The sequence below is a fragment of the Carassius carassius genome, chromosome 28 (genome assembly GCF_963082965.1).
Source record: "Carassius carassius chromosome 28, fCarCar2.1, whole genome shotgun sequence".
Taxonomy (NCBI): Eukaryota; Metazoa; Chordata; class Actinopteri; order Cypriniformes; family Cyprinidae; genus Carassius; species Carassius carassius.
In genome coordinates, this window is record NC_081782.1 from 4,550,526 (window position 1) to 4,576,475 (window position 25,950).

The 25,950-nt window shown below is 38.0% G+C and overlaps 1 protein-coding gene across 8 annotated transcripts in view; it reads left to right on the top strand.

The window, feature by feature from the left end:
- LOC132107755 (roundabout homolog 1-like) overlaps positions 1-25,950 on the top strand; it is a 281,293-nt gene that overhangs the window by 119,107 nt on the left and 136,236 nt on the right. For all 8 annotated transcript variants that reach the window (XM_059513931.1, XM_059513930.1, XM_059513934.1 and 5 more), the window contains one exon: positions 18,385-18,711. In XM_059513931.1, coding sequence (XP_059369914.1) covers positions 18,385-18,711 — 327 coding nt within the window. The remainder of the gene's footprint in view (positions 1-18,384; positions 18,712-25,950) is intronic.

Genomic DNA, 25,950 nt, shown 5'->3' on the forward strand with positions numbered 1-25,950 from the left:
TTTCTGTGGCTCATTTTACAACCTAAAACCTAGTGTTTTTGGAATCTGAAAGATGGCGTTGAAGGCCATTCCTTCTCTGAATCCCCCTCCCTTTCCACCTCATTCTCTTTCCTCACAGGATCAGCTTCCTAGTGACCATTCTATTTGGGAAAGCCTGGATACACTTTTGAAATGCTAACGCTCTCTTTTGGAGGTGTCGGTCTGGTGGGGAGAGCACAATCAAAAGACTTGAGAGAAGGGAATTAAATTAGCAAGGAAAAAGAGGGTCCGCTAATTAGTAGATTTGAAAACATGGACCCTCCTCCCCCTCCTGGTTTGTTCACCTTCACATATACACAGGCTACCTTTGATCCCCCTCAGCCCTGTTGCATTGTGGGTAAGTGATTTTCCTCAATTACGGGGTCTTTTCAATCCTCCCCCTCCTATTTGTAACTCTGCCCAGTCTAATTGGGCTTCTACAGGAAACCAAGTCTGTGGAATACAAAAATTTCGCTCATTTGCAAGTGGACCACATCCGTTTGATACAGTTTGGCAGGCACTGATATAAGTGATGTCAATGATTTTAAAGATTGTCTCAGGCCCGGACTTACATATAAACTTGGTATTCTTTGATTTCCCACCTCATGCTGGGATGCTTTACCTGCTGATGAAGAAGCTTTCATGCCAGTTGAGTGAGAGGCTTGATCAGAATCTCGAAGAGCTCCTTGCCCCAGGGCTAATCCCAGAGTAGACGGGGTGTAAAGCAGAATAGCGAGCTCCCCAGGCAGACAAGTCCTCCAAGAGGCATAATTATCCAAAGCTTGACCTTGAAATTGTAGCTAAGGAGCTGCTATGTGATGTGCTATCATCTCTAGAGTATAACCATGGAGAATAAGTGAAGGAATTTGATGCATTTGCTCAACAAAGTGTGTGCAACAGAACTAGCATATTATCATATCAATCTGGTCTCTCAAAAATTGTATTCAGATTATTTGAGACTTGACGTTTATGTGAAACCAAAACGTTGGTTAAATATTTGGCTTTTAGAGTCAAAAACCACACAATGGTGGTTGGAATTTTGTGTAAATTAATGTGAATTTTGTGTGGTGAACTTAATATTAAGTGCATTAAGATAAAGTCAGCTATATACATTTTCAACCAAATATATATCAATTTTAAATCAATTTTTTCAAGCTTTAACTTTACATGTAAAACAATGTTAAATTGTGAAACATTGAGTTTACATATTAAATATTCTGCAATAGTTTGATTTTGAGCACAATGCAAATTTAATGTGGTGCATGTATAAAGTGTAAAGATGTATAAATGCTTTTAAAGAAGTTACAGAAAAAAAAACCCATTTAATTCACATTAATAACATTAACACTTGAAATTTGTTTTCAGAACATTTGAGGCCATCACATGCAAAACCTTTGGATTTAAAGGTCAAATGTTCTAAAACCACACAAAAATAATTTGATTACTGTAATGTAAATTTTGCGTGTTGAACGTTAACATGAATTTAATATGTTTTTAAGTTCTTAAACATGCACAGTCACATTTAATCATGTCATCTGAACTTTGCATGTAAAACCATATCAACACATGTGAAACTTTGGGTTTACGTCAAATTTTCCAAGACTATTCAAAAATCACATGTGATTTTGTGCAAAATTCTGTGAAATTCATGTAGTGAATTTAAGATGCAGATTTGCATTTAATATACTTAAAGATTTTGCATATACATGAAGTGACAAATACAATGGCAGATGTGCAGCTAATTCTGTTAACAAAATCTTTCATAAAATTAATTGTATCAGAGTTGTCAAAAGTATGTTCATGAGTATAGATTATAATTAATCCAATTTACCAACCCAACCCCCCGAATCTCAATTTGGCTCACTTACAGCATTTGCACGGTTATCAGAAACCAAGCAGAACAAATTCTATGTTCCTGAGGCTTTGTTCACACTGTTTTCTCAGATATTTGAGGTCTGTGCAACAATAAAAGCCCTAGTAGTATAATGCTAGCGCTGTCTGGCTGCTAGCCAAACAGATCCTGTCCTAATCTGTGAACTGCTCTTACACCTATTGTTGTCGCTAACTGAAACAAAGGATTTTGGCTTGGCATTAGAGCCCTCACTAGAGAAACTGTTCCACACGCTCAGATTTCGGGTTGGCCTGCGCTTTGCTAATGTAAGACAAGCTGTCTGGCGAAGGTCCCTGGTGTGGGCACTTCTGCTGCTATGCTAAGGATTATTGCAGCCCTGCGTTCCTCTGGTTGTATATCACTTTGAAAGCTTGCGGCATCACAGCTAATTTTCAGACTTGATTTTTGTTTTCTTCCCCTACTTTTAGTCTCAACGATAATAATTATTATCTTAATAATCACTTTCTCATGCTCCTCGTCCTTGGTTGGAAATACCAGAATGTTAACTTTGCATGGTTGCCATGTTCCTCGACCGCAAGAAATGAGTCAACACAGACACTTTTTAAGCTTTGTGGCACCCTGCAATTTATTTTTAAAAATAAACCAGCCATTAGGCTCATGCTTAGCGCCGTTTTAGATACATTTAGTTCCAGTGATCTTGACGTGAAACATGTTTGCTTGGCATGCACGGTACAAACTAATGCATACTGGATAGAAAACCTCATCGTTCTCGCAGTGATGATTGGCAGCGTTTAGTCTGTCGCACACAAATCTTTATATGTGGCATAAAAGAGGGATTTTAATTGAGAGGAGAAATGTCAGACGTGTTGAAGTGGCATCCTCAGGGGATGTACGACATTCACGGGAGCTCCTGAGGAATTACGGGCAGGCAGGAAGTTGCGTGTTGTAAATGCAGTCTTGCTTTTTTTATGTGTTCTCAAGCAACTGGAGAGGGAACAGATGGTGTCGTGACATCTCAGGCGTGGCCATCCGGATTTGATGCTTACCGGGGTAGAGTGTCAGTCTTCAAAGCATTGGACGTCTGGACTATAAAAGGAATCCGCCGCTCACAGTTTCGATCTCTCTGAATAATCCGCAAAGAATTATGGTCGTAAAGTTATATTACACAACATGTAGTCATAAAGACGTAAAGAGTCAGGGATTCAATATCAGTTATCCACAGAATGATGCGCTCATCAGATTATCTGGAATTCCCCAGTCCTATCAGCTGTTAAACACCAGGTTTAAGCAATCATTCGAGCAAAGTCTTCTTTTCGGGGTTGAAATATTAACTGTGATTCACACGGCAACCTGTAATCACACTTGTGTGACCCAGTAGCGAACCCTAGGGCACTCCTACCGGCATCCCGTGTCCTTGTTATGTACATTCTCCCAAAAACCGTTATAGGCCGCAAGCCATCAGATAAACGTGATATGTTATCCAACTTCCATTACACTGCAATCTCATCTGCCATCTCCTAAATGATATTTAAAAGGCATTCAACTTTTTTTCCCCAGCCTCTTTGCCTGCCATGCTTATGTTTCTGGCAACTTTACAGAAGTTGTTGTTTTTTCTGTCTTGGCTTGGATCCCTGAGTGCCATATTCATCTACGAGTTGATGGTGCCAAGGGAGGGCTCGGGTCAAGTTGTCTTCCCTCTAAGAGGTGAGACTGGAACAGAAAAAACACAGAGAGGAAGCTTGACCTTGGGAAGACTCAGATCTGCTGTTGAATCAAATGTGTTCTAATTGTCCTTGAATACATGGTGCAGTACAGTATGCAAAAATGGAAAGAGCTCTAGGCCAGATTAAAAGTTGGTACACATATATTTTGAGTAGGAATAGATAGAGTTTTCTATCAGGACCTTCCATTTCAACAAAACAGGCATTTTTTGCCAAGTTCATTCAGAATATTTAATGAATGAAGCAGTTTATTGATGCGGACAGTTTGATCTAATTCAAGTAATATAATTCAATTAGTGTTGTCATTGAGATATCAATCAGTTTATCGAAGCAAACCATTTAAACTTATTTGAATGATTGGCAAGTACTGATTCACACACACACAAAAACAATCCAGTTTAGCAACTTTAATCCATTTTATTTCTACTACTGTTTAAATCAGTGCTAGAAGTTTTTTTTAATATTATAAAAATATTAAAATATATTTATTTTTATTAAAAAAAATTAATAGAATGAAAAGTTCCCAGCTTAGTTGGATTGGGAGGTGAAACTTTGAGATGCACTTGCTCCATCCCACTGAGTTGATGGGAATTTGGCCTGCGTTTTTTGGCATGGCTTTGTGAAGTCTATTTAAACGACTAGAACATCCTCTGTTGGGAAATGAATGTTTAACGCTCTTAATTTATTCTCGTGTGTGGTTCTCCAGCTAGTGGGAGTTGTCCTGATATACAGTGGAAACATTGGTCAAAGTCACTCGGCTTTCCCTCAATGCGGAATAACAAAAACAAGATGTAATTGGCAGAGCGCTTCACTCACACATCTCCCAGTGTGACTCTAAATCTCTTCACCGCACACACACACACACACACACACACACACACACACACTGGATCTTCAGCCTGCATGCTGTCCCAAGTTTAATTGCAGATACCATTGTTTTGCATGCGCCTAGTGGAGATACTGTAGGACAGGCATCACAGCCGTCCCCCGAGAATAAAAGTGTTTTCACACACTGAGGGGTCTCGTAAATATACACGTGAGGGGCTGATTTAATTGTCAGCAGCAGTGAGGAAGAGTGACAGCGTCTCTGTGTGACACGAGCAACTCAGATTATTTTGTCCACTGCTGTATCTAAACTGACGTTGTCGCCCTCATCCACTAACAAGCAGCGGAATCCTGCTGCTGTGAATTTTCTGAGGGTGAGGACATGAGGACGACAGGTGAATTATTTATATGTGAGGAATATGATGCCTTCGTACATCTCTTTTTCTGATTTCTCATTCACAAGACGCCAGTATACGTCAGAGATTTTGTACTGCCTGACAGTGCCATAATGCCACATATTTAAAAAAATTTTTAGCCACATATAAGACTAGTTTGACAAAAATATCTCTCATCAATATCTGTATATTTGATTTCATTTGTACAGTACTGAGCATGTATAAAGTGCGTAGTATGCACAATTATAACACGTAAACCATACATACAAGTAATTTTATAGATGATCTATAATTTTAACTTTAAATAATGTAAGTTGTGATTTTTTCGACACATTTTTGACTCAAAATTTGATCAGAATGCAATACGTTTTTACATAAGATTGTAGTGAAATTTGGAAAATAATCTATTTTATTGTAGATATGATAACTGGATGTCACCATGCACACTAAGAGGTCATGTGACAAAGAGATAGCTTTTGGAAATGTTTTGCTACTTTCATGGGTAAACCACTCACATTTACTTAAAAGAAAGTGAAAAAAATATATAGATAATATAAGGTTAATATTACAAATAATGGTCGAAAATTTTGATTTTTCCTATTACGAATACATTTTAAACTTACTATCTATTTTTTTGCATAATATGTGTTGTTTTAATGCTGTTTGTTTTATAGCGATATGTGTTGCATGTTTCAGAGAAAAGCACGTCATTGTGTTCTTTTAAACTTGAGCGGCACATGACTGGTGTTTTCAGTATCTCATTTTTCTTAAAATAAATGATCAATGGATTTCCAACGATTTTTCTTAAATCCTCGATTTTTTTTTTTGTTTATTTAAACTTAGTAATTTCTTATTTTGTTAAATATTTTAGTAATATTACAAATATTTTTAATTGTTTTAATTAATTAATTCCACAGTCATATTAATGTATTATCACAAAATTTTGGGTCACATTGTCTTTTTTTATCAGAGAAATCTGGTTAAAAAACAATTTGTTTGTTTTTAGAAAAGAAAAAATTGTAAAGAGTTTAGTGTGCAGTACAGATCCATGATCATCAGGTCTCATACAGCAGCAGGGATATTCAGAATGACTTATGAGTGTCACACATCACTAACACAATGTCACTGTACACATTCAGCGTCATCTTCTCTGAGGAAAGCCTCAGCCATTCTCCATCTGTTTCGGGGTGTCTGTTGAGATTGACTGGAGCCAGAGGCAGAAAGACTACTCTTATTGTTTCAGCCCTCCAGACTGGGGGGCCCCTGGGCATGATGGGCCGCAGTCTCCCAGAGGAGCCCTGCTTCTCTCTCCGGGCTGCCCCTGACCCCCACAGCCAGAGGAGACCCTGCGGATCTGTTTCACAGCTGACAGAGGCCTTCCTCTCCGGGCTCGCCTTTGTTTCTGAAATCCTCCGGCGGCCCCAAATGGGACTTGTGAGGATGGATGTTTCGGCTGAGGTCGTGATGCGAATTCTGAGTTTGAAATATGAGGCCTGGCGTCTGCGTTCTGAAGAGCTTCAGTGGCGCTTTCTTGAATAACGTCAAATGACAGAGAGTGGCAGTTCACTTTTCGGAGCCCTCTGATCTTAAGTCGGGTATATACAGTGTCGTTTTTTTGGGTCCATTACTATCGTAAACTGTCAGATTGTACTCTATGAAGCTGTCAGACTGTAAGAAAGAATTTTAGGACTTTGACTAAGCATTTTACTGGTTTTGTCACTTTCTGAGCTCATTGATACGGCGAATGCCATCTCAACTCAACCCTAGCAAGCTTGTGCTGATGTTGGCAATGTTTCAAATGCAAAATAAATCTGAATGTCTGGAGTTTGTCAAGGCTAACGTTAATTAATAAGATATTTATGTTTTAAATTGAGTAGAAAAGCCAATATTAAGGCAAAATTAATTAATATATGCATTGACATTTTCAGAGGGAAAATATGCATTGAATGTTTCAGAGTGAAGTGCAGCACATTTTTATTTTATTTTTTACTATATGTGAGCATCTCATGTCTTGGTGTTTTCAGTATCTCAGAGCAACTCAGATTGCAGTAAATGATGCTCCACACAAACTCATTTGTTATTTTATTATTGCAATTTTACAGTTGTGCTGTAAACATATTAATATTATTAGTATTGTTGCTATTATTTATTCTTTTTTATTAATTTTGTTTTTTGTTTTAAAATTAACACTTTTAATTTCTTATTTAGCGATTTCTTATTTTGTTGAATATTTTTATTTAGTAGTAGGGCTGCACGATATATCGTTTCATCATCGATATCATGATGTGCACATCCACGATAGTCACATTGCAGGATGTGTGATGTTTAGTATACTGATCGTTATTTTTATACTGATCGTTTTCTTTGCTCACACAGACACAGTATCTACAGTAGGTATACAGCCTAATTGGGCTTTACCGCCACGTGTACCGCGTGTAACTGTAATTCAGTCGCGTGTTAAAATCATTCGCGAAACTACCAACAGGTGGCGCAAAGGGACGGATTGTGAAATGAATGTAATTGTAAAATGAAATAAAAGGAAGAAGTAAAACAACAATAACATTATGATATAACATTGTAACGTCTTTAAAAAATATTCAAACATTTACAGTGAGTTAATTTTAAAACGTAAGATAGTCTTAGGCTACAGTCTACTCATCAAAAATTAAAAGAAGACCTTTACACAAAGGATCATATGCATGCTATTGTTATTAAACAGTAAATAAATATAAGGCCCATGTATGTATGTATGTATATATATATATATATATATATATATACGGATAAAAAGCTAAATGTTTTCATTTCATTTTCATTTCGGTTCATTCTTGGTTTAAAAAAAAAATCTTCAGGTTCCATATGCAGAGCAAATGGGAACGGTCCAGCATTTAGCAATAATTATTATTTACTCTGTTTTTATTCTTGATTTTTTCAAAATACTAACACTTTGCATTTTTGAATTATGCCTTATGTGTGACCAAAAATTGAGTATTTTCTGTTTCTCCTGTTTGATCGCGCTGGTGTCTCGTGCACATATTCACTGGAAACAGCAGTCATTCACCAGACATTCAGCGTTAGCAGCGATCAACTTACTCCACATATTGTTAATTATGATTTTTTTCCATCGATATTGAAACACGCGTGAACAACAAAGCCTATTTTACCTCATGAATAATACGTAAGCTTCAAATGGGCAACATCACGAATATGGAAACGGATTTCTCCCGAGTTAGAGAATGAGAAAGCCCAACCTTACCTTATGCTTAGCTTTAAATTATTATTATTTTTTGTTTGTTTATAGCTAAGCCTATATTATTATATACTGCAATTATATTTATCCATTAGAATTCTATATTTTTAATTCTTGTTTTGTTCTGATATATTTGATGAAATTTAAAGGATTTGTTGTAAAGTGAAGGCTATTAAATATATCCTGTTTGTACATAATAATATTATTAGCCCATCCGTTATTATTTCTAAATGTAATAAAATGTAATTTATACATGAATTATATAATATCAAAAAAAAAAACATGCAACAAACGAAAATAGGTGATTAATACATTAAAATGAAACCTATACAAGACTTAATTTTTTTTTTCTCACAAACTTAATATATTTTTTTGTGTGTTTAAAATAAATAAAGAAAACATCCAGACAACTTTTTTTTTACTGCAGAGAACTTGAGTTTAATCATGAGGACGGTTTATTAATCCGTCCATTCTTTAGAGTTTCAAAGATTTAGCTAAATCGTGCAGGTTTAATTGATTCGTTTCTTGTTTTAGGCTAATTAGGCATAATTAAAGTGAACGAAATTATACAGCGCTTCACGTTTAAACATGTAACAATTTCTTAATCAGTTTACAGACAAATGTCTTTTTTCCAAGAAGTTATCGGTCAAAATAAAAGACAGTTAACGTATAACAAAAATGCATGTTGTTTTATTAAAGGAATTTTAAAATATAAATTAAAATATAGGCATAATATATGAAAATATTGACATTGCATATTAATCCATGTAGCCTACCCCCCTAAAATAGGCTACCACTACTACCACTACCACTACTAATGCTCAGATGCAAAGTAAACCACAATTTCTTTTGAATAATATAACACATAATTCATATAATATAAAACTGCACACCTTTTAAATGTATCAAATCTAAAATATGGTTTAATACCATGTAGCTTAGAGAAAATATAAGCACAGACTCAGGCACAGGCTTGACATTTATCCTGCTTGAATTCGTTCTAATAAATGCACATAACTTAATAAGTACCAAACTTTAATCTGTGAATATAACATTTTAAATATATGAAATATTTTAACTATAGTCTTTTTCTTTCATTTCCCGTGACTGAAGCCGTCAAATGGAACACATCAGCGAGGCAAAACTGACGTCTATTTGCGAAAATGTGCTGTGATGCGCTTGTTTGATAACTTGTGGTTAAAGCGTCACTCAGCGTTCAAAAGCTGCAAATGCACTTTACAGACGCCGCGGCGGTAAAAAGGGCCTTTAGGCTGTCTACTTAGTGTACACTGGACACGATACCCATTTGTTAATGAATTTAGTAGCTGAGCTAGTGCAAACGTTGGAAATCCATTGATCATTTATTTTAATTTCTGGGTCGTTGTTGACAGCGCAGGTCACAGTTGCTTAGCAATGGCAGACTCCACGAAAGCACAAGCTGCCGAATGCTTTGGAAAGCAGGAGAAAGCGGCGCGTACAACTGCGACATGTGAACGACCCCAAAGTCTGTCTACACTGAACGCGACAAAGCAGCCTTTGCAAATCATTTGAACTTTGTGTCAGTACGTCATAAAGAGAACGAGGCATCAGTTTACAGTCGGGGATTTGTGTCATGCCGCGCCGCATCCAGTGTATACAGCATCACTGATTATAATTCTATAGTATTTTGTTGCGTCACGCCGCTCGCATCCTTGAGAGCCACACAGATGCACGTGAACACTGGATTCTGTTCACATCCGTGTCTATTTGTGCATGAAATGACGCATAAGCACGGAATTATGTCAAAATGCATGTCTCTGCAAGTATCCTTGTAAACACATTTGCTTATGGTTTAGGTGAAGGTAAACAATTGAGAAAGAAAATGTATGTATAACAGTATATTGGTTTACAGAACCAATGAATTTCATCAAACAAACAAAAAACAAACAAAACACATAGATAAAAACACTTGCTCATTCAATTTCTGTATCTGAATACTGTTGAATTTTGATCAGAAAAATTAAGATTATTTTTCCTCCCACCATATGCAGCCCTAGCCAGTATTGATGTTTTTATTTAAAAGTATCTTGTGCTACAAGGCTGTGACCTTAAGTTTTTCTTTGTCAGAACTCAGAACTGAGCTTAGATTCATTGCAAAGGCCATAAATTATCCATTTGAGTCTAAATCGTACAGTGTACATTTGACTTTAATTAGCTGGGATAAGACAGGCAAGAAATGCCGGTTGAGTTCACCGATCTCTAGCATTCAAGCAGATCCACCCTCTGTTTTTTACGACTCTTTGACTCAGTTTTACGACTTGTACAGGTGTTGCTAAGCTATCTCTGTGAAAAGGCAGAATGCACACCCTGTGCTTATCTTGCCCAATAAATCCCACTAAATGGCCTGCTAATCACCAATTAATTGTGTTACAAATAGACCAAAGCCCTCTGTGGTGCGGGTGTCTTATCAGTGCTCATATACTCCTATCAGAGTTGGGCCAGCTGTGACTGAAAGCGATTCTGAAGCAGCAGAGCAGTCCTGTGTGGTGACTCACGCTCTTCTTTGTTTCAGTGCTGTGCTACAGGGCATGTTTGCAGGAAACAGGAATTTTGAGCTTCATTAAGGCCTTTCAATACTTGAGGCTTGTTTCTTTATCTCCTCTGTCATGATAAGGAAATATAGAGAGATTTTTACTGCAGCGCTCACACAAATAGACAGGAGTAAAGTATCTGTGTTCGTGACACATTAACACATCAACAGGAAGTTGATCTTATCCATCAGGATTTGATTGCATTGTGGAGATACATATATATGTGTATATATATATATATATATATTTATATATAGAGAGAGAGAGAGAGAGAGATGAAGTGTGTTATGTTCACCAAGCCCCACCATAGCCATATCACCCTGAAGCTAAGCAGGGCTGAGCCTGGTCAATACCTGGATGGGAGACCTCCTGGGAAAAACTAGGTTGCTGTTGGAAGAGGTGTCCGTGAGGCCAGCAGGGGGTGCTCACCCTGTGGTCTGTGTGGGTCCCAATGCCGCAGTATAGTGACAGGGACACTATTCTGTCCAGAAAGCACCGTCTTTCGGATGAGACATTAAAATGAGGTCTTGACTCTCTGTGGTCGTTAAAAATCCCATGGAACTTCTCGTAAAGAGTTGGGGTGTAACCCCAGTGTCCTGGCCAAATTCCCTCCACTGGCCCTTGTCAATCATGGCCTCCTAATAATCCCCATCCACTTGATTGGCTCTGTGACTCTCCTGTCCTCCTGTAACTGGCGTCATTATACTGTGGCTGCCGTCACATCATCCAGGTGGATGCCGTACACTGGTGCTTGTTGAGGAGAGACCTCCCCCACTCATGATTGTAGAGTGCTTTGGGTGTACAACAATACACCATAAAGCGCTATATAAATGCATGCATTCATTCAAGGCTATTTTAACTTGATAAAAAAATATAGTAATATTTAAAAATATTTTAAATATATATAATAATGTTTTTAGAATGCAGATTATTCCATAAATTGCAGCTTTTACTTTAGTCTTCAGTATCACATGATCCTTCAGAAATTGTTGAAATATGATGATTTGTTGCTCAAAATAAATTTATTATAATTATCAATGTTAATAACAGTTGGTGCTTGATATTTTTGAAAGATTTTTTTGATAGATAGTTTTTCAATTTAGTTTTTTTAGGATTTAGGTTTCACAATAAGTAAAAATTAAAGGTCCCATGACATGGATTATTTCCTTTTCTTTAAATGCTTTTTAATGTTTCCTTAGGTGTACTTATATTGTTAGTATGATTTTTACATTTAAAATTTAGAAATAAAAAGCATTTTTATATCCTGATATTAGCCCTCTGGCTTGAATGCTCTGTTTGAAGGGGCGTGTCTGCTGTAAGACTCCGAGTAAACGACAACTGTTGTGATTGGCTGACATCTTTGCATTTGAAATGCGTATTACATGTGGAACCCCTCTCAAATATATATATAATGTGGCGGTGCTGTCAAATCCATATCATAAAAGTCTGTTTGTAACGCCTTTGCTGACATTGCGACTGAATTATATGTAAATATTTGGGCGCGCAAAGCAGAGAAAGGGGAGGTAACAATTCTCCTTACAACGTCACAAAGAGGAGATTCAAGATCAGCCTGTTTGAGCTTCCATTTTCTCAAAGGCAGAGAAAGATAGCAAAATCTTGATTTACACCGATTAAAATTTCTAGAAACTTGGGGACCATATACAGGCTAGGGGAACTCATATTAATGTTAAAAAACCTCAGAAAGTGAAATTTTCATGTCATAGGACCTTTAAATGCATACGTATATTAATATATCAGTGTTACTATAGTATAAAAAGTTTGAACCTTTTTTGTTATTCGTTCTGAAGTCACTCAATCTCTTTTACTTTCTGTTTCTTTCTTGTTTGATCTCTCTTTCTCTGTCCAGTGTCTCTCAGACACTATACTAACACTGTGTGACCTTGGCGTCGTCAGGCGATCAGTGTCTGGCCGTAACTCTCTCTCAGTGCCAGGATCTCTTCTTTTCTAATTGATGAGGACTCACTGAGAACAGCTCATTTCCATCTGAAGTTAACACAGCCACTGAAGCTGAACTTATTAAAACTGCCGTGTGACTCTCTCTCTCTCTCTCTCTCTCTCTCTCTCTCTCTCTCTCGTCCCTTCCCCTCCTCCCCTCTGTGTGGAAATAAAAGAAGTGAACTGCACTGTAGGTTGAAATGTAATTGCAACATGCATGAATATAGCTGTGAGCTGTGTAGGTTAACATGTCTGAGAGGTATGTGGAGTTTTTTAATTGCAAAGGCAGACTAGAGTGAAAGCACCCCGCTGATACGCTCTCGGTTCCTCCCAGGCAACTTAACAAATGCACACACACACACACACTCACACCTTATTGAAGAAGACCCCAGATATAACCATTATAGATCAACCCAAAATTATTTTTTCCCACCTTGAGGCAGCAGTGCGAGTTACTGAAGACGATAAGGTTTTTTTTTTTTTTTTTCGCAGTGTCTTAATAAAGTCCAAATGAAAAATTAATGTAGTGATAATTTTCAGAATGAATTCATATTGAAGAAGAAATATAGTAATATTGTGAGGGAAAAACTGTAAAAAGAATCATTTCGCACCTACTATGTATTTCCAACTTTTTCAATAAATTGCGTAATTACGTGCATGCACTGGCACCAAAAGTTAGAAATAATTCATATTTGATCGACAATTGAATTTGGAAAATAATTTTAAAATGTATATATTCTAGGGTTGTAACGGTATGTGTAATCGTACCGGAGCATTTCGGTATAGGGCTTTCGGTAATTTAATGACCGAATGCAATATTTTGTGTGCGGAACATAGGTACATATTCGTGTTTCCACACAAACAGGGAGCCTCGGCGTTCAGCGCAAATCCCGCCCTGCAGCTGATTCTAAAGTTTTCAAAAGGCATCACGCGTAGGGCTGTGCAAAAAATCAAATGCGATTTTCATGCGCATCTCATCAGTAAAGATGCTCCTGTGATTAGAAGTATATCTCCAGCACGTGCGTTCAGATCAGGGTTGCCAGGTTTTCACAACAAATCCTGCCCAGTTGCTTCTTAAAACTAGTCCAAAACTAGCCCAATCGCGTTTCCAGGAGGTTCCCCGATAAAAATTGCTTCCCGGGGTTAAAATATACATTTTTTGGAAGGGTTGTCTTGGTAAAATTCGCATTTTAGGGGCTATATATCACGTTATTTGTATTGGGGTTGCTTCAAATCGCGTATATGAAAAACAATCACAGACGTGGCAACACTGGTTCAGGTGGAGCGGCAGCTACTACACAGAGCCGTAGTCTACCGACAACTAACACAAAATCGGTTTCAAAATCGACAAAGAATCGCCTGCGATTTTGACATCGATTTTGTGTAGATTGTCAGTGAATTACGGCTCGGTGTAGTAAATGCCAACCAGTGTTGCCAAGTCTGTGTTTGTTTTTCATGTCCGCGGGTCGAAGTGACCCCAATACAAATAATGTGATATTTAGCACCTAAAATGTGAATTTAAGCAAGGCAACCCTGCTAAAAAACTTATATTGCAACCCCGGGAAGCAATTTTTATCGGGGAACCTCCTGGAAGCGCGATTGGACTAGTTTTGAGAAGCAACTGGGCAGGATTTGTTGTGAAAACCTGGCAACCCTGATCCGAACGCACATGCTGGAGATATACTTCTAATTACAGGAGCATCTTTACTGATGAGATGTGCATGAAAATCACACATGTGCACAGCCCTAATCACGCGAGTGTGAAAATCACTACAACTAGGAAAATAACGACCATAATTCAAATGCAGCTCCTGTCTGCATTTAAACAGACCTTTGCTCTTAATTCCGATAGTCATGAAAATAAAGAAAACTCTTTGAATGAGAAGGTGTGTCCAAACTGTAATCATAGTTATTTATTTATATTTTTCATTATATTTTATTATGTGATATTGTTTTGAGACTGAGAGTATTTTATTTAGTTATTTAGTGGAGAACTTTGCAGCAGTATTTTATTTCTTATTCTTTTTTATTATATATATATATATAAATAAATATATATATATATATATATATATATATATATATATATATATATATATATATATACATATATATATATATATATACATATATATATATATACATATATATATATATATATATATATATATATATATATATATATATATATATATATATATATATACATATACCGTGATTTTTGCGTACCGTTACACCCCTAATATATTCATAAATGTGTAAATATAAATATATGTATATATGTATATATTTTTTTTGCAGTAATAGGATTGCCTGACAGCATTTTTATGTTTGCATCAAATCAAGCAGAGTAAGGGATTTTCAGGCTTGTGTTGAATCCCCTGTCCGAGGTTTCCTCTCCCCTTAATTACCTCCAGTGCAAACCTCCAGTGACTTTCTCTCACCCGATGAGGAAAAGTGCAGTGATAGAAGGATAGTGGGACTGATACAGCCTCACATATTGAGTGTACTTCATGTGTGTGTATGTATGTATGTATGTGTGTGTGTGTGTGTGTGTGTGTCAGTCTGAGAGGAGGAAAATGATTCTTGCCCTAGGCAGCGATCGATCAGATCTCAGATGCAGAAATCCCAGCGTCCCACCGCTGAGCCCATGGAGCTGATTAGCTCATCTCATATTCTCAGAGAACAGGAAAGAGCACAAGAGGAAAGAGCATGGAAAAAAAAGAGAGGGGGAAAAAGAAAGGCTACAGGAGACCAAAAGCAGTGGACAAGCAAAAGGAAGAAAACAGTCAGATGTGGAAATAAACATGAAAAGAGTCAGCAGAGCGCTGAGAAAGAAATACTAGAAACACAGCTGCTTTTATTTATTATCCATGAAGAGAGACTGAGTCATAGAGTAGATGCTCTTTCTCTTTCTTTCTTTCATTCATTCATTTAATTCTTTCTTTGCATTTTTGTCTCGTTCACAGCATGTACATTTTAAATATACTTCACCGTGTAACGTGGCGCCGCCCTCAGTGGTACCTCTCATTATTGAGCATATGCAGCATTCCACTGTATAAAAAAATTAATTAAAGAAAGAAGTACGGCTGGTCTGCCGAGAGCGAGAGTGGGGCTTCTGCATTTCAAAGTGCAGTGGGAATATTGCATGTAGTGAGGTCTTCTGACTTTGTGAGTGGACTCATGAGCACCTCAGGAGGAGGAGGAGGAGGTGGAGGGTAGTTTTTCTTCTCTCCGACTGGATATTTCTCTAAGCGTATGCAGCCAGCTTAGATGAAGTCAGACTGCTCTAACAGGATAGAAGAACCAAACTTAATATGCGGACGCTCCATCTGAGAGATTACCCTGAGCCATTTTCTTCCTCATTATTTTTTCTGACTCTATTATAAATCTCTTCTGTCACCATTCTTCAATATACATCCTTTTTTATTATAGACAAACATATTGGGTTTTTCAATAGCCAGTACTGAAGCGGATATCTAGAGAATGAGAGGTGGCTGATATACTGCCCATATATATATAATGAACACTTATTGGATTGAACATTGGATTGCTACAAAACACTTATTGGATGCAACATTTAATCAAGTATTGACATTAATTGCTTTTTAAAATAATGGAAAATGTCTTCATTCTGCATCACAGATAAACGTCAAAACTGGATTGAGGGTGAAAATAAATATATAATATCAATATTAGCATGGCTGCTGTGATTTACAGTCAGTGCTGATAATATAAAGTGGCCAAATATTGAACTGTTGTATTTTTTAACTTTCTGTTATTTTATTTTTTATTTATTAGCTATACGCTATGTATTGTGTGCATTAAAAAAATATACTTTTTTTCAGTCATGTTTAGACCATAAAATGTCTATATATAACATTTTCTCTTATTCATTTTATGGATTTAGACTAATTATAATAATAGTACTTTTGTTTATACAATATCAGATAATTTCTGTAAATAAACAATACTTCCACATGGCTGTTAGCAGACAATAGCCATTATGGATTCGCTCTGTGTTGTTTGCTGAAAAGTACTGGTAGTGTATCGTCCTGCTGGCCTGCAGTGTGTTCATATTCGTCAGAAAGCACAGCTCATTATCTTCCCATTACATATTTACACGTTCTGTAAACACGAGAACCAACCACTCGTCTCAGCAACATGCAAATCAATGAATGCATTACCCCGCACAAACGCGCGCTGATGTTAGGGATGATTTAACGCTCACAGGCGCTGTCTTCTGGAGCTGTCCTTCCGCAGAAGGGCCGGAGGGAGGGATAGTTGGATGTAAGGAACGGGGGATGGGATGAAAAACGAGTAAAAAGCCGGTGGGTTGGGGGGTTGAATGAATGAATGAATTTTGACCCTGTACTGCCAATTAATCTTAGCTCTTTTTAATTGGGGCTGAATGGACTCCAAAGGGCAGTGTTGAGATGCACACACACTATATTGTAGCCGTTAGGCATTAAAGATGCAAGCCTCATTTGCATATAAACCAGGTCTTACGGGTGCAGTTCACTGGTCTCTGAACACAAGCAAACGACTTAAGCCCAGAAAGGCAGATTGGCAGTCTCCAATTTTAGCTACTTTTGTATTTCCCTATGCAGTGACTGTGCTTCCTTTACACTTCCAGCCTTCAAACGCACACACACACACAAACCCAGACATCCACGGAGCTGTCTGATGTGTGTCTTTCTGCAATGCCTCTTATCTCCCTTTTCCTCCAAACACCCCCTCATCCCTAACTTTACAGCCCTCTCATTTCATGACTTTGATCAGGGAAGTGGCGCACCACTGAAATGACGGTGGCTTGGTTTAAGCACAGGTCTGCCGCAGTCCAAAGAACAGAGAGATTTCAGTAATGAAGGGCTTGGTTCCCTCCCAGAGCTTTTGGGATAGTCAAAGCCACACCAATATGTTCGTAGGAAGTTACCAACACCTGCTTCAGGAATTACAAGAAATTTCATGGAATGGTTCATTTTGTCATTTATTCACCCTTATTTTCTATTTATTTCAAACCATGTATGTACTTCTTTCTTCTTTCTTCTTTGAAAGGTGTTAGTGCTGCCCTTTTTCATACATTGAATGGAAGCCAATTGTGACCGACTTTTACAACATTTAAGAGATGCTAAAATTAAGAATATCTATATATATAGGTAAGAGAAAAATTTGGTGTTGAAACCATTTTTGCTAAGAAATTGCTAGTAAATTTCATTACAAATTAGCACATAAAAAGCTCAACAAGTTCAATAAGCTCTCGTCACCATTTTTCTCCTCTAAAGAAAGAAAATCATACAGGTGAGCGTGATCATATGGTGAACGAAAATTCATTTTGGGGTAACTGTGTGTATATAACTGTGTGTTGTAATGCATCCCCATGACATCATGTGCTTAGTTTAGCCGGTGTCTCCTGTAGCCAAAGTCATCATGTTCAGACATGAAAATATCAGGATACATTCATCTGGATCTAGTCAGCAGCGCAATTTATTTGTATTGAATTTGCATTAGGATACAAAACGGAATCTCATCTGACCTGAAGCTCATTGGAAAATTGATTGTCATTAATATTGCTTGAATATTGATTGTGCTTGTACATCAGAACAGCATAAATGAGCAAGTATTGGAAACTTGAGGAACCTGCCTATCCATTTGATTCCTGAATCATGTTAAAATGTATACCACAGTGTTATTGATTTCATGATTGTGATTGGCTGATCTATCTATCTATCTATCTATCTGTCTGTCTGTCTAATCTTTTATTAGATTCTAATTATTATAATTTTATTTTCCGCAGGATCCCGTCTGCGGCAGGAAGACTATGCACCTCGCATTGTTGAACACCCCTCTGACCTGATCGTATCCAAGGGTGAACCGGCCACCCTAAACTGCAAGGCTGAGGGGCGACCCACCCCCACCGTGGAGTGGTACAAGGATGGAGAGCGTGTGGAAACGGACCGGGACAACCCTCGATCCCACCGCATGCTCCTGCCAACCGGCTCGCTCTTCTTCCTGCGTATCGTACACGGCCGTCGCAGCAAACCTGACGAAGGCTCCTATGTTTGCGTGGCCCGTAACTACCTGGGAGAAGCGGTTAGCCACAACGCCTCACTGGAAGTAGCCAGTAAGTGCTCGGCTGGTTTCTAATCATGCTGGGTTTTTGCAGTTTATGGGTGTCTACATACAGCATGCAGTATTAAGAGTTGAGATGTGTTTAGAAAATGTAGGCCTAGCGGTTCAGTTCCGAATGATTCGTATCGTCTTCCAGGAGCGGTTTGAAAACAGGCCAGTCTTATTTTGGCTTTGTGTTTGTGACTTTCCTGGCATAGAGCTGAATATAAGAGAGCCTGTAGCCTCTCCAGCTGAATAGAAAGCGTTTCCAGTTTCCTCTTGGGTCTCTGGGTCTCAATGTACTCAGTGGGTCGGATAATCTCGCTGGAGATGGGCAGGATGTGACTGTGCCACTGGACCTGCATGGTGATCCTGATGAAGGAAACACGCCAGATGGCCTGAAGAGATCAGAAAAGTAGGTGTAGTAATAGTCTTAGTAGGTGGTCGTGAGCTATAAAAACCATAAATGAACTCACAACAGTTTATGATATTTACTGTAGCGATTACAAGAAAGTGGTTACCTTTATCTGTTATGCTTTATTGATGTGTGCTGTATCTCTTTGTCTGATTGGCATTTGTAGTTTGTTCTTTTTTCATTTGATTCGAGGAGTTGTGCATCAACGGGGTCGATTTTTGTCCTTTTTAAAAAGCATTCACAAAACTGTTTTTGTGTACAGGCTCAAAGCAGATACTTGAAATGGGCTTATTACTTAAAACTTGTGGTTTTCAGCAATTCTCCTTGACCTCGGACGTGATATGCATTACATACCGTCTCTCTTTAAGCTTGAAAGGACTGATCTCAGATATCAACCGCTTTTCAAGTATGCCTAGGAGCTGTCACCAACCCTCTTGTTGTAATCTAATCGAGTCAGTGCTGGACCCGGAGGGGGGCGAGTCGCTCGTGTAGTGTGTACCAATGGGATGTCTCACTCACTCTTAAGATCTGCTATGAAAAACTGGCCTTACCCTTGTAGAAATGTAAGGTAGCTCTTGCCTACATTAAAAAATCTATTAATTGTTTAGTATTTTCATATATATTTTTTGCATTTTATATAATAAATGCAATAAGTATATATTTTTTCAGAGGATTATTCATTAACAAAATTTATAATGGAGGGTTTTGAAAGCATAAATATCAAAATACCATGGTTAATACAGTTAGCGTTACACGTGTTTTTGTAAGCTCCTGTAGGCCAGTGCTGGTCAAACAGAAACATAAATTTGTATATGTTGAAGTTGGTGGGGAAATTATGTGAGCTCAGAGAATAAAAAGTGAGAAAATATAATGCGGTACATCAAGCAGCGGGTGATATACTGTATGTTATTTGTTCTGTAGGCCTTCTTTTTTTTTTTGCAAGAACAAAAACAAGAGGCTTGGCAGGCGTGCGGACGACTTGGCCCGACATGAGGAAAAGCTCGGGCTGCTTATTCTGAATAAGGTTCAAACAGGACCATAATGACACAGTGGCAAAGCTCAAAACCCTCGCTGCCTGTTCGCTCCCTCCACCCCCCTGCCCTGCCGCCACGCATGTAATTACCTCGTTCAGGCAACCATGATGGAAACCTGCGACAGGAAGGTAGTACAATTCCTGCCTAAACTCCCCTTTTCCATCCAAAGCCAGACAGCCAGTGTCGGAGGCAGAGAGAAATCTATCACTTAACCGATATCAACACTCACCTACTTATTCAGACTGACACAAGGAATGTCAGACCTGCTGTTTGCCAAGAAAACCGCCGAAAAGGAAGTTAAGACCTCAAAATGTGTTTGCTCTGCCTAACCTGCACTTACAAGAACACTGTGTACACAATCTTACCTTTTTCTAAAGTTGTTTTAATAATCCCACTTTTACAATCGCCCAACACCCGGCCGAACATAAATCGAATCCAACTTTCAACAAGCCGTGTTTGGCCAGCAACGACGTTTAGCACAGATCTGTTGCGGGTTTATTATTAACTTCACGTACAGTAGAGGTTCTGTGCGGCGTGCTGAGGTAAAATGAGTCAATCCGGGCATTCGTTCTGCTCTGTATGTCCTGTGTATGTCCCTAAAGTTGGATTTTGCCCCTTTTGTTTCGATGTTTTCCTTTCAATATGAAACTCGGAGGCTTATAATGCTTCATGTGTCACGCTTTGTTAGAGTATAATGACTCGCAAAGGAACAAAGAATGAGAGAGAGGAATGTAAGAAAAGATGGGACTGGCTTTATCCGTAAGAGCTCACTGTTCACCCCGATGGCTCCGGGCCACGCGTTGCGTAATACTTAGTATCAGGCTGCATCTTCAAGAATGACAGACCCTAGTTTTGCAAGTTTTCTTGCACACTAAAAACAGCTGTAAAATGGCGATCAAAGAAAAGGAAGTTTAAGGACCCGCATAAATGACAATGAGAGATTGTTAAAAGATTGATGGGGGGTTATGTGTCTTTTTATTGTTATGACTACTTACAGTGTGAAACCGGTTCGATTAGTTGGGGTTGTAACTTTACTCAATAAATATTTTTACTGGTTTTCAAAAGTGACTGTGAAGACATTTATAATGTAGACAAACAATTTTCAAAAATCGTTTTGGATTTTTCAGTTTATTAATAAAAAATAAAATAAAAATATGTTCATGCAAAAATATTAAGCAGCACAACTGTTTTCACTATTGAAAATAAAAAGAAATGTAGCATATCCAGCATATAATAATTATTTCTGAAGGATTGTGTGACATTGAATGCTGTAGTAATGATGCTGAAAATTCAGCTTTGCATCTCAGAAATAAATTACATTTTAAAAATATATTCAAATAGAAAACAGTTCATTTAAATTACAATAAAATTTCACAGTTTTTGTGTTTTCACTTTATTTTTCATTAAATAAATGCAGCCTTGGTGAGCAAAAGAGACTTCTTCCAAAAACAATAAGAAAATCTTACAATTCCCAACTTTTGAACATTAGTCTATCTTGTAGGGATCTCTCTCTTTATCTCTCTCTCCCCCCCCTCTCTTTTAGATCATTTAACTGGAAAATAAGTCAAAATAGACTAGTTCAATTATTAAGAAGTCACATTTTGCAGTGTGAGAGTCATAAAAGCTAAACCTTTCCCCAAAACTCTCACTTTTTTTACCTGTAATACTTTTGAGGAGTCAGCTCTGTCCTTTATTAGCATGCTAAATAACTGCAGCATGTGGAAAGCCTCTAATTATAGTGTACTCTTCCAGTTCTTGGGCTGCGGTGGAAATGTGGATCAGTACGCCAGACCCCGATAACCCCGTCAGGACATGTGGAGCGGTCTATAGCGCTCTCTAGTCTTGGGCTAAGTGAGACTTATTAGTTTGTGTTTAAAACTATTTATCCCGAAGTTTTTTGTTCCCAATCTGACGCTGAATTTAGGTTTGATTACTGGTTTCTGCACTGCTATATTGAGAATTATGTGGACAGTCATTTAGCACAGTTTCTCTATGTTGTGGCAGTCATGTGAGCATTGCGAATTCAAATCTAGGTTGTTCCGTTTCCAAGTCCCATTCAAGCAAATTCTTCACATAATTTCCTCTACGTTCTGTATTATTCTTAATAGTAAAAGAGGCAAAAAGTTCAAAAAGAGTTTTGGCTGGCTGAAGGAGGAGCTGCTGTCGTGACAGGCACAAAGTCTGATGTTTCGTCTGTGAAACGGAGGGGGACAGTTGGCGTTCGGCCTCTGAAGGGATGTTCCCCTCCGCTACATCTGTGTGCCCCCGCCACCTTTGATATTCAAAGCAACCCGTTTCCATTATAGATTCATCATAGCTGTGCAGAATGAGAGTATTTGTTTCATTAAGTTATTATAAGAGGGAACTGCATTAAAGTTAAAGAGGACAAGGGTTTAAGTACCCTTGAGAATCCATTTTCCTGATTCTTTAGTGCAATTAAGTCTCATGATCCTTTCAACCCTCTTCATACCTCTGCTGACATTTCAGAAATTAATTCAATTGTGTTTTGTTTTTTTTGTTTTTTCGGAGAAGACATGTAGGCGGCAGATTTTGGCGGTCAGACTCGGCGGTAAGCTAAGTAATGGCCTTTTCCCTGAAAATAATTAAACAGCATAGTGTTTCCTGCAGAAAATCAACTATGTATGAGGTGTAATCCCAACCCAAGAAGAGCAGGAAGACAGTGTTCCTCACATCTGCTTTTGAGATGTTAGTATGGGTAATCGTCGCAAACCAGATCTCTTTAATTGGCTGGTGGGTGTGTTTCTCCTTTAGCGTCATGGGGACTATTTGCAGATGCCCAGAAATTACAAGGAAAACTAATCTAAGATGTTTAATTACAGCGCTGAGGGGAGTTACTGACAGCCCTTGGGGGATGGACGGAAATAAAAAAGAGACCAGAGAAGATAAGTGCAGGTTCTTCCTGGTTTTTCCTTTGTATCATGCTCTCATCTCTCTGGAGATCCACACTAGCTCTTGTTTTGTACTCGACCTGATTAGCATTAAAATGGTTAATTGCTTCAGCTTCAGGCCCCCGAACCATGCAACATCTGCCATGCATATTCAGTCATGTGATTCCAGCATCTCATTTCTAGTGGCATAAAAAGTTTATAGATGTGTGATTTCAACTTCAGGATGGATTGCCATGTGAGGGTAACCGGTCCGGACAGTCAGGGTGACGCTGACACTGGACGCCTGCGTCGTTAGCTGACTGTGACCTGTCCATCTTTCTGTATCTGTCCCAGAGTTTGGGTGAAGAAATCATTCTGTTTCTTACTAGTTCTGATAATGATGCCTTTGTCTAGTCTACACTGGAAATATGTACCTGTGTTTTGCATACTGACGTTAAAACACTCAGGTTGCCTAAATATATTGTGAATCGTGTACATTTGCATAGATAACACTGAAGCAACAATGAAAATCCTCAGCCTGCAAAGAAACTGAACAAGTTAGAGCTGTTTGAGGGGGAAAAACCGCATAGTTTGAACAGATGGTGGATGTTGATCTTCTCTGGGCATCTGGGCTTTGCTTGAAATGGAGGATAGGCAGGTAGATGTGCACATCGGTGGTAATTACAGGCCCTCGACATGACCAAGCATTTCAGACTCGCTTTGATCCCAGGAAATGCGCTGCATCCTTAGACAGGTGGAGATAACTTCTCCTGAGGTCATTTAATGGACGGCGGTTCACAAATACAAGGTAAATCCCTCTGGAACCAGCTGGCTTAGCACAAATCGTTCCCTATAGCATGCAACCTTTATTTATGAAATTGTTATGGCTAAAATCTGGCATTTAATTCCTGAAAAAGTCTTTATGGTTGTCCTAGGATTTCTTTATAGGGTTCATTTAGAGTTCTGTCCTTCAGCGGTTCAGTTTGTTCTCACACATCCAGTACGGCCTTGAAGGGAGTTGTGCTGACGGAGCGAGTGCCGCCCCACCTGGGCCCCGTGCGCCCATCCTGATAAACACAGTGTAGCCAAAACTATTTGGTCCTCCTGTGGCAAGAGCCTGTAGATACTACCCATGTGATTCAAAGTGATTTCCTCTTGGCTGAACTCCATTTGTGATAAACTCGGCTGATTGTACAGTCCCTCTCGGTCGGAGGCCCAGATAGGAAGTGTGTCTCGGAGGCTAATCTTCCCCCCTTCGAACGGAGGGCCCAAGTATTAGTCCCGCTGCTGTCTCTAATCCCCCACTTCTGATTTGAAAGTCTCCCATGGCCTTTGGGATTGAGAGGAAAGTGTTTCTTCTCTCTCTCTCTCTCTCTCTCTCTTTTTCCGGTGTTTATTTTTTGAAACATCTTTATGATCCTGTCCTGCTCCGCTACACTTAAGCGTTTATTAAAGCAAGGTTAAGCCTTCGCTTGAAGCCTTTCAATCAGCTAGTGGAGTCCAGAAAGGATTAACAAGTTTCGGAAGATGAGAAATAACAGAGATTTTGAGGCAACAATTTCTTCGTTTATTTAATTTTTTTTTTAATCTGGGCTCATGTCTTATAAGTGTCATGTATTTTTATCGGAAACTCCACTGCTCGTTACTTCTTGCTGGAAAGTGCAGGGATAAGTGATGCAACTCAAGCGTAACAACATATTTTTTCAGAGGACAAACTATTTCATGCCTGCTCTCATTTTCTGTAGTACAGCACATTTTTATGATTGTGGTTCTTGCTTGCCTGTTAGTCTAGATGGTTAGAATAGTTTAGGAAGAGTATTAGTGCATGAATAAAAACATTAACTTACCACTAGCTATGTCACTTTTTTTTTGTTGTTATTGGTATATAAGAATAATAATTTTAAAAACAATATTTTTAAATTTGTACATTAATAAATAAACTATATGGATAGCTGACAACATGATTAAATAAATTCTACATTTCTTTACACATTTTTTAAAAGTTTAAACATGAATAAATAAATATAAAATCATATAAAATATGATTTTTATGTATTTATATTATATGCTATATTAATTGTAAAGGAATTAGATTTTTAATGTATTTATTTATAGTTCATTTTTAATAAATACACATAATTAATGCAAAAAAGTAAAATGTAACTATAAATTAATGTAAGTTCAATTTAAATTTCACATATTTGAAATATTGCATAGTTGATATTGCATTATTTATTTAGTTTAAAGGGTTAGTTTACCCAAAAACGAAAATTAGCCCATAAATTACTCACCTTGAAGTCGTCCTAGGTGTATATGACTTTCTTCTTTCATACGAATCCAATCAGAGTTATTTTAAAAATTGTCTTTAATCTTTCAAGCTGTGTGATGCCACTCAGCAGGTGTTGCACTGCATCGGTTCAGAAGTTTTAATTGTCTTGTATTTTTAAATTGCAGCTTCCAAACACTTCAAAACTTTTTTTCATACAGAAAAAAAGTCGTTCTGAGGAAATATTCATAGTTTCACGACTTTACAACACTGTATGGATAACAGAAAATTATAAAACTGTCAGACATCTCATCTCATTCTGTCTCTCTGTTTGAGTATATGTGCTGAGACTTCCATTGTCTGAGAGAAATTGCGCCCCTACAAGTGCAATTCCCGGACTAAAAGGGAGGAGACTCTTTTAGTTTCACTTTTAAATCGGTTAAAAATACTAATAAATACTTAGATTTAATTCACACTGACAAGCTAAACCAACATATCTGATTATTACCGGTTCAGGGCTCATTAGGGCCCGAGCACCAAGGTGCGAGGACCCTCTTGTATCTGCTTTGTTTATTATTATTATTATTATTATTATTATTATTATTAATTGATTTCTGGCCAGAGATACGTGAGAAATACGAGAGATGAA